The 18,800-nt window shown below is 39.1% G+C and overlaps 2 protein-coding genes across 2 annotated transcripts; one reads left to right on the top strand and one right to left on the bottom strand.

The window, feature by feature from the left end:
* Positions 1–1,339: 1,339 nt before the first annotated feature.
* LOC111227455 (C-factor-like) lies at positions 1,340–3,719 on the bottom strand. The gene is made up of 4 exons (XM_022752963.1): positions 3,348–3,719; positions 2,726–2,903; positions 2,396–2,490; positions 1,340–2,185 (listed from the first exon to the last, which is right to left on the bottom strand). The coding sequence occupies exons 1-4, from the start codon at positions 3,672–3,674 to the stop codon at positions 1,994–1,996; spliced, it is 792 nt and encodes a 263-aa protein (XP_022608684.1). The 5' UTR covers positions 3,675–3,719; the 3' UTR covers positions 1,340–1,993.
* Positions 3,720–4,720: 1,001 nt separating this feature from the next.
* On the top strand, positions 4,721–13,276 carry nphp1 (nephrocystin 1). Its single transcript, XM_022752951.1, has 20 exons — positions 4,721–4,803; positions 5,539–5,600; positions 5,801–5,861; positions 6,216–6,349; positions 6,646–6,841; positions 7,392–7,493; positions 7,821–7,969; positions 8,202–8,250; positions 8,385–8,472; positions 9,304–9,398; positions 9,501–9,629; positions 9,877–9,951; positions 10,124–10,234; positions 10,449–10,531; positions 10,902–10,978; positions 11,127–11,226; positions 11,371–11,483; positions 11,575–11,648; positions 11,993–12,037; positions 12,238–13,276. The coding sequence occupies exons 1-20, from the start codon at positions 4,738–4,740 to the stop codon at positions 12,514–12,516; spliced, it is 2,088 nt and encodes a 695-aa protein (XP_022608672.1). The 5' UTR covers positions 4,721–4,737; the 3' UTR covers positions 12,517–13,276.
* Positions 13,277–18,800: the final 5,524 nt, after the last annotated feature.

An 18,800-nucleotide genomic window follows, 5' to 3' on the forward strand; every position in this document is an offset into this window, starting at 1 on the left:
ACAAAGGTCAAACAACAATCTCAGCTTGATAAAGACAAAAAACTTGAAACAATCACTAGAACCATTAGGAAGACATTTATTTTCTTTCTTTCTTTCTTTCTTTCTTTCTTTCCAATTAATTCCTAACCTAAATTTCAGTTTTCAAAAGCTATACAAGTATCCAGAAACATATGTTAAGAAATAAAATCTATAATTATTGTTTTAAAAACAGTTGTGTAAAGTGATACTGACAAAAACACACTTAACCATAAGGTTATTATATAGTCATACAATAACTAAGTACCACAGACACCCCTGCAGTTCATTGGATAGTTAAGTAATACCATAAGTTAATACATGCAGATTAAGAAGTGCCATAAAGAGTAAAAATGCACCATTATATAAGACCTTCACCATAAAGTTTAAGGTCACTCATGGAGCAATGCAGGCATATTGTAATCTCAGCCAAAGATTATTGTAACACCACTTTACCAAACAATCAATAAATGGAAGTTTACTGTGATGAAGACCATAAGCCAACAATGGATATACAGATGCCATCATTTCCACAATGTCAGTAAAGAACATTAATTAAGTTTTAAATGCTGCCATCTTCTGGTTAAAGTAATTACTGTTGAGTTGTTTCTACTCACTGACTAAATGAAGGAAATGTAAGGAATTTTTAATTATCATTTAACAAGTAGGCTGGCTTCTGAGGAGACAGTCTCCATCTTGAAAGTGGGAATGTTATTTAATTTTCTGGTTAAATGTATGTAATTATGGTCTGATGAATTAACCTGGTAACCTCAATTTGTTAAGAATCAGGTCAACGTTGTATAGCCTTCAGGTGCAAGTCTCTTAATAGGATTGAGTTCAGTCATTACCCAGCCAATTAGTCATAACCCTTTGTGCCTTAAGTCTCTCCTCTTCTTCTGTAAAGAAGAGCTGCACAAACATAAAAACAATCACAGACATGCAGTGCAGCAGGTTTGCTCCTGAAAGCACTCATTTACAAGAAAAATATTTATTACACTGTTTCAGAAATAAAATCTAAGTTTTTATTTCGTGCGTGACTTCTATCCTCTGTTATTCAAAGAAATGCAATGCTTTTTCCTCAACGTCATGACTGAGGATGCAACACACTTTAAAAGCCTTGAAGGTGTAAATGCCATACCCCCTGCTGGGCACATCCCCGCAATGTATCTGAATCCAACACAGATGCTGCACCCACAGTAACAAAGGTTGCCCATATAACCCTATTTATTCCTGGGAATGATTTCATGTAATTGTTTTGAATCTCTCAGTGAAACCACATTATCTTAAGATACTGTGCCACATACAATAATTCAGCGCTCTAATGTCATGACAAAAAGTGATTTTATTCAACAATAAGAAATGAAAGACAACAAGGAATAATTGAAATTGTTTATACCTGTCACACTTAAAGGAATAGGTTTGGGAAATATGCTTTCATTTGCTTCGTTGCTGAGCCTTACATGAGAAGATCAATACTGTAAAACCAGTTCGTCATTTTTATAGTTGGGTTTTTGTACAGATTAACCTAACGAGATATACCATGTTAATTTGTAAGCTTTAGCCATGATAGCCGTTTCCCGTCTTTATGGTAAGCTAACCTCCTGTTTCTAGCATCATACTGAATGAGCAAATACTGTATAAGAGTGTGATCAATCTTATTATCTAACTCTTGGAAAGCAAGTGAATAAACATATCTCCCAAAATATCAAACTATTCCTTTAAAATAAACCACTTGATGCTGCAGAAAACACTCAAGATTGGTATCATTATATATTATTTCTGCTGCCAACATGAGCCCCACTCATGTTACATTGGGTCAATAGAATAGTTACAGCTGCATCAGCCACATAAGGCCTTCATGTGATGGCAAGTGTCACAGGTGATTGTAGCACTTTGGTTGGTTGTGAGGTAGTGGAAAATATTTGTTTTTGACTGGTTAGACTGACTCCACCAGGGACCTCCTTTCCATTTATTGATTCTACCAAGGAAGTTCAGTCCCATCCCAGTTGTAAGCCTTGCCAGTCTTTTCGATATTCAGGGCATCTACGATGCTCATCAGACAGCTGACAGATTGTTCGGTGCTGAACAACTTGTCTTTTGGCACATTCCTGTGATATGGCCGGGAGAGGTCTGTGTTTACTGTTCCTGGATGTAAGGACACACACACCACCTGGAGAAGAATCAGAAACACAAGTTGATCAGATCACTATAAGATCCTGTGGTATAAGGACATCATATGCATCCAGTGACGAACATGTTTTCTCTGCTAGTGTTGGAGCAGATATGGAGGCTATCAATAGTCTCCACTATTGTGTCATTTGTTTTTGGTATTTATGAAATTAAAAAAGGTAAAAGCATGTCTGAGAGCACTCAGACCGACCTTGGGTCGACTGCGGCCCAGCTCTATAGACAGATTCCTGGTGGCCATGTTGAGAGCTGCTTTAGACATCCTATAGCTGTACCAACCCCCAAGACCTGAGAGAAGAAGTTGGAGTGGAGAGAGGAAGTTAGATTGGAAGACAAATACAGCATATTATTCTCCATTAACATGCATACACTGCATAAACAACTTATTTTGTGATTCCCTTGACTTCTACTCAAGGCAACAGCAGTGGTGTAATCTACATAATGTGTGTACATGTATTTAAAAGGTTTCTGAATTGTAACCTAGTTGCTGGTGGTTGATGTTTTTTCCCCCCACAATGCCTACCGTTGTCGCCAATGGATCCCACTTTGGCAGTGATGTTGACAATGATGCCACTGTGCTGCTTGGCTTTTTCTGCAGGCTGTTGGCCGAAACCACCTCCACCCTTCTGAAGGAGAGGCGCAAAATATTTTGCCATAACCAGTGGACCCACTGTGTTGGTTGTCAAAGTGAAAATGATGCCCTGACAGAGAAAATCAATCAGTCAGTACAGATCCATGGTTCAGCTGAAAGATGTGGTGGGTTCTTTGGTGGTGTTCCAGGACACAAATGTTACCCCCCTGATTATTTCCATGGAGCCATGGGATGTGGATGAAAAAAACACATGAATGAACAAAACGAAACGATGCCCAAAAGAGAGGGGAAGGGAACTAAGTGAATTCCCCAATAAGTTATTTATAAAAATGATGAGTTTAGACTTTTAGTGAAGGATGTGATTATTTTGTTGTGAACTCCAGACAATGTCAACAGGATCACTGGGTGGTTCCCTAGACCTCAGAATAGACATGGCTGACAAGTTTACATGATGTTGTAGACTTGTAGAACAAGATACCTAACTTTAAAGCATTTTTATGCCACTCAACATATTGTGAGAGCAGCTCAAACATCGTCAGTAAACATGCCTTACCTGAGCAGAAACATCTCTCAGGCTGGTCTCTCCTTTCCCCGAGGGGTGAAGCATTGCCGACGAGTTGACAATCAAATCCAGCCGACCGAAGCTTTCCTTAACCCGCTCCGCTGCTCCGCGGATGTCCTCCTCCCGGTTCACATCCAGCCTGAGGACTGTCAGCCTGCCCGGGTGTTGACCGGTCAGGCTCCGCAGCTCGGCCGCTCCATCCGGGTTTCGGCATGTCGCTATAACGGCAGCAGGGGTTTTGTTTTTCAAAATATGCTTGCAGAATTCAAGCCCCAGGCCTCTGCTGGCGCCTTGAATGAGAGCGATGGGGGCAGCCATGGCAGGAAAATGACATAACACTGGAGGTGAGTAGAGTAAGCTAGTATTTGCTGCGTTCATGTTCCATCACAAAAGTCGTAATTTCGAAAGTTTCGAATAGCAAGATAGTAAGGACATTGCTGGCAAATGACTTTTACAAAGTATGCAATGGGGATGTATTTATTTACCACCTAGAGAAGCAATAAAAACGTGTTTTGAAATCACGATTTCGACATAAACATTGAAAAAGGGAAGCTAACGAGGAGAACTTAAAGGCAGCATGTTTCACAATATAATACGCCCTCTGTAGGTCACAAGGAAGGTTACACAACTCTGCATACACACGTGTCTGCTCTATAAAGAGTTAAATTTGTCTCAATATGGTGTGAACAGATCGACAATCAGTGTGTGAATGTTTAAACTGTGAATATAAAACACCTTCCACAATACAAAAATTTATTTGTAAACACACAAAATATCTTGCATGTTTAAAACGGATCTGCAAATTCACAAACAAATTTTCATATGAATTAAAAGTGTTTAAGATGTATATAATATTTACAACTTTCAAACAGACATTTGTGAATCAATTTTCTATTTGTGAGGTGCTGTGTAGTGGTCAGATTTGGAGCTTCAGACCTGCATTAAACATTGTCTTGTCAACTATTTTCAACATTACAAATTCTTACTTGCAAGTAACCATAGAAACATATAGAGGTAGCCATTTAATTAACCACATATAAGAAGCAACTTTAGCAGATTTCTTTTTTTCAACAGCTCCATCCTCCAGCCAGTAGATGGCGTTAGCTCAATACCAGGAGGAAATCATGTCAGATGGTCTCTCTTTTCTTGTATAATAAATTCGATTATAAATATAGAAAAGATTAATACACCACAAGTGTTGTAAAACATAGTTATTAATAATAAATACACAATATATATGAACAAGGTTAATATAGACAATTAATTAATTTCAGAGTCAAGCCCAAGCCTCAAGAGGAACTCGGTTGCCTAGCGACCAGAGGAAGTGTAGAGTCAGCTAGCTAGCTAACGCATGGATTATGACCCATAAAAAAGCAAATAAATGCCACCAAAAAGAAAAGGACCGTTGCAACTTGTCCAGAGAGAAGTGGACGAAATCAAGAAACAGGTTTGTTAAAGAATGGGGCCTGCTTGTGTGTTTCTCACGGCGACGTTTAAACTCCAACTGTGTGATACAGAATGTCAGACAGTATGAATAGACAAGTTGTTGCAGCGGTAACTCTTATATTAATCAACCACTCTCCAAATAGAGCGATCCCGAGCTTTGAGCTGTAGCAGCTCGGCTAAGGGAGCATACAGTTTGGCCAATTTTATCATAAGAGGTCTTTACAGTTGTATCTTGTAGCCGCTTATACCCATACGTTTATTTCAGTAAACAGAGGTAAAAATTGAGAATTTCTTAAAAGCAAGTGCTTTTTGGTGGATCAAGTTTATGCCGAAGTTTGTAGAGTACACTAAGGTAAAGTACCTTATGACTTGTTTAATGAAGAACTCAGTCAAGAACCAGGGAAACATTAAAAGGCCAGATTTTAAATGAAGACTGGCCTGCAGCATAGCATCTGTAATGGGCTTGCACATTTTAAAAAATTTTTTTTTTTTTGCACACAGCACAACTTTTGTTTACATTGCTCACTGAAGTAACGTATGAAACTAAGAGACTAACCAAAGACAGGCTTATAGATGATCTGTGCTTATTTTGTTTTCCACAAGCAACAAAAATATGACTCAGGTATCATTAAGCATATACACTGTAAAATGTATGTGTGCAGTTCAACCTCAATTGCACATTGGTATCAATATTCTTGTATTCATTGTTGTTTTTTCTCATGGTTCTCCAACCAAGGTTGATAGTCTGGTCAAGGATGTGCAGAGTCAGGGTGGATCTACTGAAGAGGCATTCCGGAGGTAAACAGCTCTGACAGAGCCACAGCAGTGCTTCCTAAACTGTAACTCCAGTTAAGACAAGGACAAGCTCTGAAACTATTGAAGGGACATGGCTTCACTCAGCTTTTATTTCTATTGCTTTTTTCATCCTGTTAAAATTTAGGTGATTTTTCTCACGAATGCTTTCAGGTATGATTTTAAATGTGTCTAATTCCAAACAGATGTCAAGACCTGCAGATGTCGGCTGAGAAGACACTAAGGACACTGATGAAACTAACGAAGGTTAATGCTGTATACTGTCAGTAAACATGAATTATGCCGAAGTCTAAGTAACTTCTTTGCAACAAGTACAGTTCTACAATTACTCAGTTCAACTTTTGGATGATGAAAAATACAAGCAAGCAATACCATTCTTCACAAATATTATTTTTTTGTATCCTGAAAATTGACATTTTTTATGGCCCCAAATAAATTTACTCTGATTATAATCTCTGAGACAACATTTTAGTCATAATGAGGTTTTCAGGTTTGCATTAAGGTAATTTGTTCAGTTAAATTTAAGAGAAACTTTGGAATATAACAAACCTAACACAACCTTCTATGTTATGGATTAAATAATGTATGATTTGCTTCTAGGCTAATGAGCCAGCTCCGGTGGGAAACTACGATCAGAGGAAACAGGAAGAGGAGAGACGACTGCAGAACATCTTGGAGCGTCTGAATACGCTCTCTCTGGAGCTTTCACCACCAGGACCGAGCACTGCTGCAGGGTCAGTGACCTGTGTGCTCACTGCAAAGAAAAAAGCGATATGATGGGGGTCATTTATGATTGTTTTATGTACAACACTGTTTCTCTTTGTTATCCAGTTAAGAGTACCATATTCCCGACTGCAGTGGCTCAATTTCCTTACAACAATTGAAACATCAGTTGAGATTTATCACATCCAGTGCATTTGAACTTTGAAACTCAATTTTTTTAGGTTGTAAAAAAGAAGCAAAACAATAGTTTGATGTGTCATCCTAAATTTAAAAATATGTTTTCATGTTACCATGTATTTATCCACAGCGATGTTTCAAAAGAAGATAGCGAGGATGATGATGACGAAGACAGTAATAATGATGATGAAGACGATGCTGATAATGATGGTAATGAGGATGAGAATGAGAACCGAGCTGTGAAACCACCCTCTCAGTCAGATCCTCGAATCTACACAGTCCTCAGTGATTTCAAAGGACAGCAGGAAGGAGATCTGTCTGTTCAGGTGAAGTACTTTCTGTTTCACAGACAGAGATAAAGCACAGCGAGGTGACATGTCAACAACATGCAGGGGTCTACGAAGTGGTTAAAATGAGAAGGAGAGCCTGAGCTGTGATAACCAACAGTTTCCTCTTCCAACAAACTGGTTCAACTCCAAACCCCCTCCTTTACTACTCTCTTCATACTGTCTTTTTAAAGTTGCAAAGTAGGTGGAGTGGGTGAGAAATTATTCTCTTAGGGCATGCCTGTTCAGTTTAAAAGTCTTTGCTTGAACCTGGGTGTATGCTCTGTAAGTGACCTCTTACTCTTGCTCATAAATCAGATGATTTCAAGTGATGTAAGTACTTTTGCAATATGTAATTTCACTGTATTTTATTTTGTGTAGACAGGCTTGTTCCCAGATTAGATTTTCTTGTCTTTTCTTGAGTTTTATCTCCTTTGGTCTCAAAATATTGTTTTTTTTTTCATTTAAAAAATAATTAACAAGTCTGTTCGTTAGTGATTCATAACTAACATGAAGTTACATGACTTGTTCAATTCCCTGCTGTTTTAAGAGGGGGGAGGCATTGAGGATTATCAGGAAGACAGCAGATGGATGGTGGCTTGCCCAGGACACTAAAGGCAACAGAGGAGTGGTTCCAAAAACCTACCTGAAGGTACACAACCTGCTAAAGTACATCTTATTATAACATGAAACTGCAAACATGGTGTATGATGTATATTGAAAATGTTTTGAGCTTTTTCAGCATTTTTCCATATTTTTTAACCATATTTGTTGTCTCCACACACTCAACACAACTTGCACAAAAGTGCACAGGGAAACAACATTATAAATGGCTCTTTTTTTAAATCATCCTCACAGAGGCCCATTTATATTCAAACATATTAAACCTTCCTGTGTTGTTAATGTTAAATGTAAGTAACTGTAGTGTGCTATTGTAAATTATAGGGATCTTAAGCAGTTAAAACCACTAATTTTTCAGATTGGCCCTGGTGTTGACGATGAAGACGAAGATGATGAAGATGACGACGATGAAAAGGACGACAGTGATGATGAAAATGAGGAGGAGTCGTCAGAGGAGGATGAAGAGCAAGATGGTGAAGAACTGACCGATGCCCAAGACAAACAGAGGTTTAACTTTAAAATTTATGTTTTAAATTTAATGACGTTTAGCTTCCAGATGTTTTTGGATCAGTGCTCCTCAGATTATTGTGAGTCTTTGATCAAAAGGACCTTGTCCGAGTTGGATGATGTTGCCTGCATTTATCCAGATGACCAACAACCACCAAATATCAATCATTTGAATCTTGGTTTGAAACTAGTAATGATAGTAACTTCATCCTTGTCATTTGTTCTGTGACAGCGGAGCTTTACACTCCAACTGGTCCACTGTGAGAAAGGCTCTGACTGAGGTAAAACTACATCCTCTGTAATTACAACAACTGGAACTGATGCCACTGATCATTTACCTGTCAACAAATACTGTATATTCAATATGTTTAGACTTTTTACTGTGTGTGTGTGTGTGTGTGTGTGTGTGTGACAGATTGATGCAACGGATGTGCTGTCTGCCATGGGGGCTATACCATCAGGATTCAGACCATCAACTCTCAACAAACTGCTGGTGGATGAAGGTCATTATACATTCTAACAAACACACACCATATAGGTGAAAGGTCTCTGGTCTGACATGCTGCCTTGCCCATGTGGTAACTACAGTATGAAAGTGTGTACAGTCTGACATGAATAACAAAGTCTAGAAGGACTATATTTTTCCAACCATGCTTATACACACACTCATAGTTCCCAGAAACACACATTAACACGGTCATTAAATAAAGTATGTCACTTGTGTTAGAAGCATTCAGTCAGTAGATTCAGAAGATCATCAATTAAATATTTTATGGCTTTTTTCTCAATTAATCAAGTCATCATTTTGTCTATAAAATGTTATAAAATTGTGAAAATGCAGATTACAATTTCACAGAGTCCCAGTGACTTCAAATTTCTCATTTTGCCTGTCCAACTCTCAAAAGCTCGAAAAACGAAAAGCTGAAATCAGAGGATATTTTTGCTCGTAAAATTACTATAATTTATCTGTATATTAATTATAGCTAATAATTACTTGATAACAAAATTGTCTAATTTTCTGTCAACAAGCTTCTTGAATAATTGACTCATTTCAGCTCTGAACTGTTTGTAAGAAAATTACACCTAATAATTAATTCTATTATTAGGTTGTTTCTAGTATTTTCTCCCCATGTTACATTTCATTAGCTTTATTAGTGATATTACTATACTATTACTATATTAGTTTTTACAAACAATTAAAGAGTAGCAATCATGCGGGGAGAAGCAGAGGGAGCGAGACTAGAGAGGTGTCAGTCACTGTTAGTAACTTTAGCTCTTCTTTAAAAAATACTGTATGATTAACAGGCAAAAAAATCACACGTTTCTTTTTCTAGGTGTAAAATACAGAGGAAGTCACCATATTCAGCCTGAGCTCAGCCAATCACAGCTCTCCTTTAAAGACCTCTTCCTGGACCCAGACACTGGCAGGGTGAGACAGTCTCTCTTTCTTTCAGTTTTCTTTCAGTTTCTTGTGTCATGAACACACTCTCTTGACTGAAGCGGTTCACTTTTCTGTGAACTTGTCGTGTAGGTTCGTGCTCGGCAGGTCCGGACGTGTGTTTGTTTCACTTTGTGGAGTTGCAGGATGATTCCCACTCCTGGGGTTGGAGTTCAGGTCCTCAGCAGACACATCCGCCTCTGTGCCTTTGATGGAACTCAGGTATCAGGGGTATCTATGTTGTAAATACAGCTGTACTTCCTTACCTCCCTCCTACCCAAGTCTCTGTTTAATGGAAACAGTTTAATAAATACACTTTATTTATTAGTTAATAGCCAAAAAGTAGTGGGTGATTCATCTCCTCGATTTCTTTATCAGATTCTTTCTTTATCGATTTCTACTTTTAACTCTCTTTTTCCATCCTAGCTTTTTTTTTTTTTTTTTTTTTAAATGACTACTTGTGTTTCAGGTGTTAAGTAACATCCACACAGTGAGGGCAACCTACAACTCCAGGAGCCCCAAGACCTGGAGCTTCTCTCCCAGGGTATGTTTGCAGCATTATCAAGATTGGAATCACACACTGTTGTTGTTTCCCTTTGTTGTCTGTTCAGGTGATTTGAACTTTGCTCAAACTACTTCTGGCACAAAAACTCGTGCTTAAAGCTGAACTCAAATCTGAAATCCAGCACAAGTGTTTGTGTGTGTGTTTGCTCTAGATGGCAGGTATCCTGCCCAGCCTCCTAGATGGAGACTGTTTCCTACGCTGCAACTCTACTTCTCCTGACCTCGGTATCCTCTTTGAACTGGGAGTCACCTTTATACGGAATGTAAGAACCAACACACACATTCAGATACACATGATGCGATTAAGTCAGTGCAGATAAGATACAAAGAAACACACAGGAAATGGAAAACCACTGTTGAGACCTTTTTTTGTTGTGATGGAAGACAAGAAAAGGCAAATCCCCTCTCTAAAAATGGACAAGCAGAGAGTGTTTTTGAAGGAACCATGTCCGATCTGTAGTTATGTGTGTGTTTTAGTCTACAGGTGAGAGAGGAGACCTGAGCTGTGGCTGGGCTTTCCTCAAACTGACCGATGACACAGGAAGTCCACTCCCCAACAGGTAGACACGCAGATATATCAGTGCATACAATGCACACACAGTCTTATATACATTAAAATAATAAAAACACTGTTTTTTACATGTATTCATTAATGCAGCCTGCTACATATTATACATACAAAGAATATGTGTACACTGTAAATAGACAGACATACACATAGTTAGAGCCACACATAAATATGAAATCACCCAAACACACATCACTCATTCATTCATTTTTATATGCATGTCTCATATGAAAAATTAATGGATGGATAACTGAAAATGAAACTGACCACACCTACCTAAGGCATGAATAATGTGTTTTAAAAAAAGGGACAGACTAAACTCTGCGCTGAATACTTAAACTTCTTATCTAATCTGTGTGTAGGACCTATGAGCTGCCAGTGAACGGTGGAACTCCTTACGAGAAGGATGTAGCAGTGGAGGCTTCAGTCACCAGAGGATGTAAGAAGACACAGCAGAGCTCAACACAAGTCCAGTCAAAAAGTTTCCTCCCATCAGATCACAATCAGACAAACAATCAGTGAAAAACAAGAGATTTCAGTCTCCGTTCTCCTCTTCTCTCCTCTCCTCTCCTCTCCTCTCCTCTCAGCTCAAACTGGTGTTTTCCAGCAGATGCTTCAGGCCAGGCGGCAGCCGAAACTGATTGTCAAGTTGAAATCAGCCAACAGCCGGACCAGAACGCAGCTCAGGTGGGAGGATCAGAAAGAAAAAACTACAACAGAGCTTGAACACCTGCAGTAGATTATGTGATCTAATTCAGTATTTTATATATATGTATATAATCATTACCAGATTTAGATGTGCGTAGTAACAAGTACTTTTTCCCCCTTCAGTCTCCTGCCAGACACTCTGCTGCACTGTTTGAGCTGTGTCCATCTGCTGGCTCTACACAGACAGCTGCTAGCTGACACACTACTGATGGACAGGCCTACCATGCAGAATGCAGGTAGAACACGCACGTCCATGCCTCTTTTTCAAACTGCAGACATCCACAATTCTCAGAAAAACCAATTGAATAACATTTCTGTCTGTTTCAGATTTGATATGCAGTCCTATACTTTCTACCTTCCCTGTGCTGTTGGACCAACCAGACCTGCTGGATGCCCTCAGGGTCAGTTGGGAGGGCATCGTGGTCATATTTGTTCCTGGTTGCTTTTTCTGAAGGGATTATAGCAGGAATTGTTATATTCCTACTCGTTTGTTGCTATATAAGTTGTATTGTAGTTTTTTGTATCAAATACCTAGAATGACCAGTATTCAGCATTTCTCCCACTGAAACAGCATTTAGACCAAAACGAGTCAGTAAAAGTCTTCTGAAGCCCTCAGTAAGAAAAAATATTTTAGGGTTAGTTGGTTTTCAAGCAGCTGGACTCATCCAATCTGTGTAATAAGAAGGAAATCTTGAATATATCACTCAATGATTTGGTAATAAAAGGATCTGATGTTTTCCCTCAGGGTGCTTGGCTGGATGCTGAGACCAATATGAGCAGAGCACAGAAGGTGAGATGTGTGTTTGTGTGTGTAAAACCACTACAGACCTGTAGAGGGTGATGTCAGCATGAGTAACCTGGTGGCTTTTCTCTTCCAAGAAGTGTGTTTGTGTGTGTTCCTCCCTGAATGTGCATCCAGTGCATCCAGTCACTGCAGGCTGCTGATGAGGTGTGTTTATAAACTGTCTCTTCCTCCCTGTGTGTTTGCAGAGAGACCTGAATTTTCTGAAACAGGAGTTTGTTAAAGTCTACATGTCGTCCGTCTATTTCCTCCTTCACTCGCCCTCGCTGCCGTGTCATCGCTGGGCGGACCCTCCCTCAGAGGAGCAGCGGGCCAGGGTCATCTACGCCACCCTGGATTCTCTCAAACACACCCAGCACACCACCAGCCAATCAGGGGGTCCAGAGGTCTTTGTCGACCCCATGCACCCTCATCTCGCCTTTGATGTCACAGAGTTGACCTTCGACCTCCTCCATGTAGCGCGGTAACAATTACATTACATCCCTCAGAGGGAAGGTATAATTTAATTGGAGTTTGATTGAAATTTTAAAGTAATTGTATCTAGACATCAGTTGGTCTATTAAAAAGAATAAAGCCCCTGAATGTGCCATAAATATATTTTTAAAATGTGTAAACTTAAATGATGAAGATGGCAATGTTCTATTTCTTTGTTATTGTGAATAAATCCCATAAAAAGGCAAAAACCAGCAATAGGTTAGTTCATTTCTCAGTACTTTCTGACCTCCTCACGCTGTCTGTGGCTCTCAGGCTCAAGCCCACTGGTTCCTTCTGAAGATGTAAAGCTTTAAAAAATGTATCATGAATAAATACTTGAATTAAAAAAACAAAAGACAAATACATTTGTAGAAGACCTGGGCACTGTGGTTCATAGAAAATGTTACTCGATCAGATGTAAACATTGCATTTGTTGGGGACTATTTTAAGGTGTGGATTAATAGACAGTTGCTGTTCTAGTGAGTATTTATGCTAACACATACTGTTCATAACATGCAGTACATACACAAAAACATCTTTGTGTACCTTGTGATAACATGAGACACTGATCATGGCTAATGAGCCTGTTAAGTTGCCTGAATAGGTGTAAAATAAAGGTTGAGCAAATGAAAACATTATCAACAAAGACGCCTCTTTAATCTAATCATTGAGTTCACTTTGCTCCTGTTAAACGCAAAGTAGATTTTTGTAATATTAGACCCAGTGGCATTACTAGCATGTTTTGAAACTGCTATTTTCTGTCAGATTGTTTTATTTTGTAATAAACTATTAAAATCACATGATTTATTACAGACTCACTTGCTGTCAAGTTGTTTTGTTCAACCTTGTCATCTGGCTGGTCATTGAACTGCTTCATTCATCTCCACCCATTAGTTCAACATCAGTCATGTGTGTGTTTGTCTTTGTGTGTGTGTGTGTGTGTGTGTAGTGTAGAGTTACAGGGCATAAGAGCAGTGTTCACAGTTAATAATTAGTCTATTGTCGTCTTTTTATAGCCTGGTATAAAAGAACAGGAGCAGTGAGAGGTTGGATCAGTGTGAGCACAGACGGGCTCACTTTGTCCATCACTTGTGGTTTCACATCTCAGGTAATAATAACAATACTACAACAGTTCAACATATAACAATATGTGATAAACATTGTAACTGTTAACATTACATTCATGCAAATTAAAATCCCCTACGGGTTGTGATTCGGACAGATCTTATCTTTTTTTATGTGCTCAGTATAAAAAGTCAGTTTTTAAATTGATAAGACTGAGATTTGCATTGGCCATAATCATATTAAGATGGCGAGGAATGTTTTCAAAACGTATAAGCAGGGTGTAGGTACTTGTGTCATCGTAACTTGGTTGGATCCATATCCATGAACCACACCAGTGCTCTCTTCTAATGTCATGAACTTGTAATCTCTGCAGTCTAAAAATGTTGGAACAGTCTTTATGCTAAACTAAGCTAACCAGCTGCTCAGGGTCATTTACTGTATAGATTTTAGAGATGTATTGCTCTTCTCATCTACCTCATCCAGCTCTTGGCAAGAGAGTATTTGCCAAAAAAGTGTCAAACTATTCCTTTAAGAGTATAGAAAACTTGGTCACACCCATGAGCATATAGCTACTTATGTGGACATCCCTTCAGTGGGAAATCAAAGGCTCTTACCTTAACCTTAAATCTAACACACAAAACCCACAACTTAACCTCTGACCTACAAATGACTTCTTGTAAAACTGAGGACTGACTAAAACGTCCTCATGCCCCTGAAAAGACCTTCATAATTCAGGTCCAGAACTTAAGTCATCTTGCTAAGTGTGTACACATACACACACACACACACCTACACACACACACACACACACACAGAAAGCCTTTCTTTGGTGCAGTGTTTCCTGCTAAATAATATTACATATCCTGCATTTCCACATTCCTGCGATGTTGGCATGGTGACCAGAGAGTGGTGTTTAATGTTGAGCGGAAAAATCTAAGAAATATATTGTTTATTGAAGCCTTTTTTGGGTATATATATATATATATATATATATATATATATCCATATATATATATATATAAAGGCTTCAATAAACAAAGAGATGGAAAACACACCTGAAAGATCATTTAAAAGGATCAATAGCAATGAGTGTGACCAAAAATGTCTGTGATCTTAGATAGTTATGGAGACAAAGAGTAAAAAAATTTCAAAAAATTATCAAATTCTGACAAGACATTAACAAGCACAAACCACGCCGTTCCACACTGCTGTTCACAGCAGAGTCACACCCTCACCGCTCTCTAATTGGTTTGACTCATCAGGCATTCATTTCAGCATTTGCTCATTTTCCTCTTCATTGTTAAAGACACTTTGTCCTTTGTGTGAGTTAGTTAACACTCCTTTAAGATCTAAGGAATGTGCAAAAACCTGACATTATTAATCCTCGGTCACATCAAATGGTAGAACCTTCATAACTGCTGGTGAAGACAGTACAGCAATTTAGAGGCAAGATTTATAAGGCGACCCTTCTGCACATCACTGAACATCGACCAATCTTGTGTGTAATGCAAAGAAACTCAACCACGGACAAGAAACCTCAGTGTAGACGTGACTGCTATTGTCACCTGGAAACGTTGAGACGTTCTCGCCCAGTTCTCTTTGTGCCCCAGATGACCTATTGTGTCTGAGCAGGAGTAAGAAGAAGAGGAGGAGGAGGAAGAGGAGGAGGAGGAGGGGGCCCGAGAGCAGGTTAAGACCAGTTGAGCAGGAAAGTGAGTTTCCTGAGTATAGTTGGGCTTGAGCTGGAAAGAGGATCCAAGGTGTTTTTTTTCTTTCTCCTTGTTTGAATAAGTAAACATCCATCCATTACAACCTGTAGTCAAAGGTTCTATGAACAGGAACACAAAATAAAAAAACAACAAGCAACACATCTGAATGTTGTTATCATACAAAATAATGGTAGTATATTACCAAACAAAAAAATAAGACATGCTACGTTTATTGCAGTAATACAGATTCTAATGCCAATAACAGTCAGGATTATGTTTCTGACATGTAGGATGTTCAATATTTGTAAAGCATTTGTGTCTGTCATCCTCCTGGGTAGGTCAAAGGTCAGGGTCAGCTACTCAGCAGATCCCCTGGAGCTTGCAGGGATTCAGCAAATCACATACTCACTACAAAGACAAAGGGCTTGAGCCTGGTTCCTCAAGTTGAAGTTCAGTTTGTCCGACCATCAGGTCGTCCTGCTCAGTTTGGTGGAGAGAAGTCCAGGGACATTAAATGTTTTCTTTCTCCTTTTGTGAATGAAAAATATTTGGATTTGTCATTCAGGATACAAAACACAATGCATTCTTTATCAGTGTTCGTGTATGTGTGTTACATTGTGTAACTACACTTCACACTGACAAATAGCCATTGTATTTTGGCAGAGCTGGCAGGGGTTCCCATGGAGCTATTTGTGTACATATAGGTGTGTGTGTGTGTGTGTGTGTGTGTGTGTGTGTGTGTGTGTGTGTGTGTAGGCCTGTAACCAGATCCATAATGAAAGAGCTAGTCCAATGTGTGTCTCTCTTAACACTGGCCAAACGCAGCTTGTTGGCTGTCTGGTGAGTATAACCCAGTTTCTCTGTGTGTTTGTCTGGTGGTTAAGACGAGCCTAATATAGTTTTATATTTCATCAAGTGAGATAAAACAAACAAACAAAAAAAAACATTAAACATTACATGGTTGAATATTCAAGCTTGTAAAGGAAATCAATTGTTGGAGAGAATATGTCTGGAAAAGAAAATGATATTTGCCTCAGGAGTTGGTGGAGAACAAACCACAACCAAGGAGAGTATTGACATTTCATTCATCAGGTGGACATTTTTAGCCATTTTGGGGCTGTAAACTGCACATTTATATATTTATAGATGTTGGAAAAAAATTGCTAAATGTTAGTGTAGAAGTGGAATCTTTGAATGGTGTTGTCGGAGGACTGTGTCATCTTCTATAGTTCATTACAAATGCTACTTTATTAATATTTATGCTTTAAAATTTGTAAAACTAGTGTTAACGTGAACATTACCTCATCTGAGACATCTGAATACTGCATCATGAAACCAGAGCATGTTCAAAAACCCCTGAGGGTACATTGGGAGGTGTGGTCATTCAACTGTTGGCAAAAGGTGACTAACTGGGCATCCTTCCAAATTAAGTTAAACATCATAACTTATTTCCTGGACTGACTTCTTTCAATCCAAACCAACCTGTCTTGTCGCTGCCAGAAATAGGAAGGGCATCTCGTCCCACCTCTCGCTCTTATTCTCAAGTGTTTAAACAGCAAATGTAATGCCTATAATGAGCTAGAGGGCTCCGGAAAATCCCTCTGCACTCAGGTGCATGTCAAGTTGGCTGGATCATGTCATCAGCAGGAACAACCCCCCTCTCCGTTTTGGTGTCAGTGACCTTTCACTTTGAAGCAACAGAGGAAGGTCTCCAAACACACTTAAGTGACCATAGCAGAGGCTAACAGAGAAACAGGTTGACTCAGGGTGTGTCAGCATCTGCAAAACAAAGCCAGTTTCTCCCTCTAAAAGAGACATAAAAGTTCAACCTCAGAATGACTCACTGCACAATATTAAAAAGGCTAGTTAGTCAAGTGCATCGTTAGAATGAATCACAAGATATTGCATGTTTTACAAGAGGCCAGCCTGTCCGCTTCTAAAATATCTACTATAGTGCAGCTAGCTGGTAATACAGCGAACCAAGACACACAAACACAGAGGTTCAACATTGAAGTGAAATGAAAGAGACATTGTTTGACTTTAAGATTATGTGTAATTTGAGCATGAAGCTACATCGTTTCCTGTCATTTCTAAACTCTGACTTACAAAAAAACCCCCAAAAAAACACAACTTGGAAAACCTTTATTGAAACCTATAAAGCACAATGTCAAGCACTGGGGTCTGGGAGCCGTCAACACATAGTCCCAAACTGATGAGAAACTGAAACTCTAGACCCTGAACCTCCAGCTGCTGACCTCCAGAAAAATAGTGGTTGGTACAGGCTCCATGCTGGGTGCTGTATACAGTCTGCAGGTGCTGCCATAAAACCCAATTCTTCTTCTTCTTCTTCTGATTTTTTTTTTTTTTTTTTTTGGCGGTTGGCAAACAGCTTTTTGGTCCATTTCCGCCATCTATGAAGCTCACATTCATGATCACCAGCTGCAAACAGATACGGTCAGTTCACCGTTGGCCAAAAACATGAGCACGTTCAATGAACACTCTTTTAGTGTGTTCATGTACGTCACTGAATTTGTGTGTGGGTGAGAATGTTATAATTTACTTTGGGCAGAGGAATTGATGAGATGAGATGAAAAGTCTGAAAGTCATCATCACCCACACAATGGGGTTTGTATGTTGTCCTGAGGTTTAATCCCTCAGCCTGGAAACCATCATGCTGTGTTTGTCAGTTGGACTGGGCGACACACATACAGACAAAAAGCACATTCTGACTAATTCATCCTCTCACATAACTCACATATGACTCACAGATGACTGATCTGCCATCTCTGACAAACAAACAGAATGTAATATCAATAATTTGGAAAAATACTGTGTATTTATTTGCTTCTGTACCTTGATTTAGATATGAGGCGTGATACTGCTATCATGCATTTACAGTAAATATGATGCTTAGCTTAGCACAAAGACTGGAAACAGTGGGAAACTGCAAGCACAGTCACCCACCAGCACATCTAAAGCTCACCAATCAATACCTTATACCACTTTTGTTTAATCCATATAAAAACAATTTTGCTTTGTTTGCTCTCGTTTCACTCCAAACCACTTCATCTACTTGTGTGTCCCTGTTTGTCTTTACCCATCCCATCCTCTTACTGTCCTCATCCCTCATGCTCTCTTGCTCAGCCACATGTGCACTCTGCGTTAACAAACCAAACAGACCGTCCTTCTCTGCCTCCGTTCATTTATTTTAACCTTGAAGATTTCAGTTCCAGTGGAAAGCTGGTGAAACAAATCCCATCAGTTTAACAGGAGGGCAGGTCAGTGGGTTCCTATAGAAACACATGCATACACAGACTCAGGCTCCCATTTAGCTGATAAAGGGAGTTATTTGTAAGTTTTGCTAGTGCTACATATCTTAACTTTAACAGCTGTTTACTTACCAGTCTGGAGGAAGTGTTGTGAGTTCAGCATCAAACTTAATTCATTCACTCGCCAGGAGCTATCTACAACGGTGGAAAGTAACACCAATGTTAACTATCTTG

The sequence above is a fragment of the Seriola dumerili genome, unplaced genomic scaffold, assembly GCF_002260705.1.
Source record: "Seriola dumerili isolate Sdu_G_001 unplaced genomic scaffold, Sdu_1.0 BDQW01000187.1, whole genome shotgun sequence".
In the NCBI taxonomy this organism is placed as follows: domain Eukaryota; kingdom Metazoa; phylum Chordata; class Actinopteri; order Carangiformes; family Carangidae; genus Seriola; species Seriola dumerili.

Bases quoted from the DNA above. Each gene is read 5' to 3' on its own strand.
- LOC111227455 (XM_022752963.1), bottom strand. From the start codon at position 3,674: ATGGCTGCCCCCATCGCTCTCATTCAAGGCGCCAGCAGAGGCCTGGGG. The intron at 2,491-2,725 runs GTAGGCATTGTG...TTCTTCTCTCAG, and splicing joins GGGATCCATTGGCGACAACG to GTCTTGGGGGTTGGTACAGC. The intron at 2,186-2,395 runs GTCGGTCTGAGT...ATTCTTCTCCAG, and splicing joins TGGGCCGCAGTCGACCCAAG to GTGGTGTGTGTGTCCTTACA.
- nphp1 (XM_022752951.1), top strand. From the start codon at position 4,738: ATGCCACCAAAAAGAAAAGGACCGTTGCAACTTGTCCAGAGAGAAGTG. The intron at 7,494-7,820 runs GTACACAACCTG...CTAATTTTTCAG, and splicing joins TTCCAAAAACCTACCTGAAG to ATTGGCCCTGGTGTTGACGA. The intron at 10,235-10,448 runs GTAAGAACCAAC...TGTGTGTTTTAG, and splicing joins GAGTCACCTTTATACGGAAT to TCTACAGGTGAGAGAGGAGA.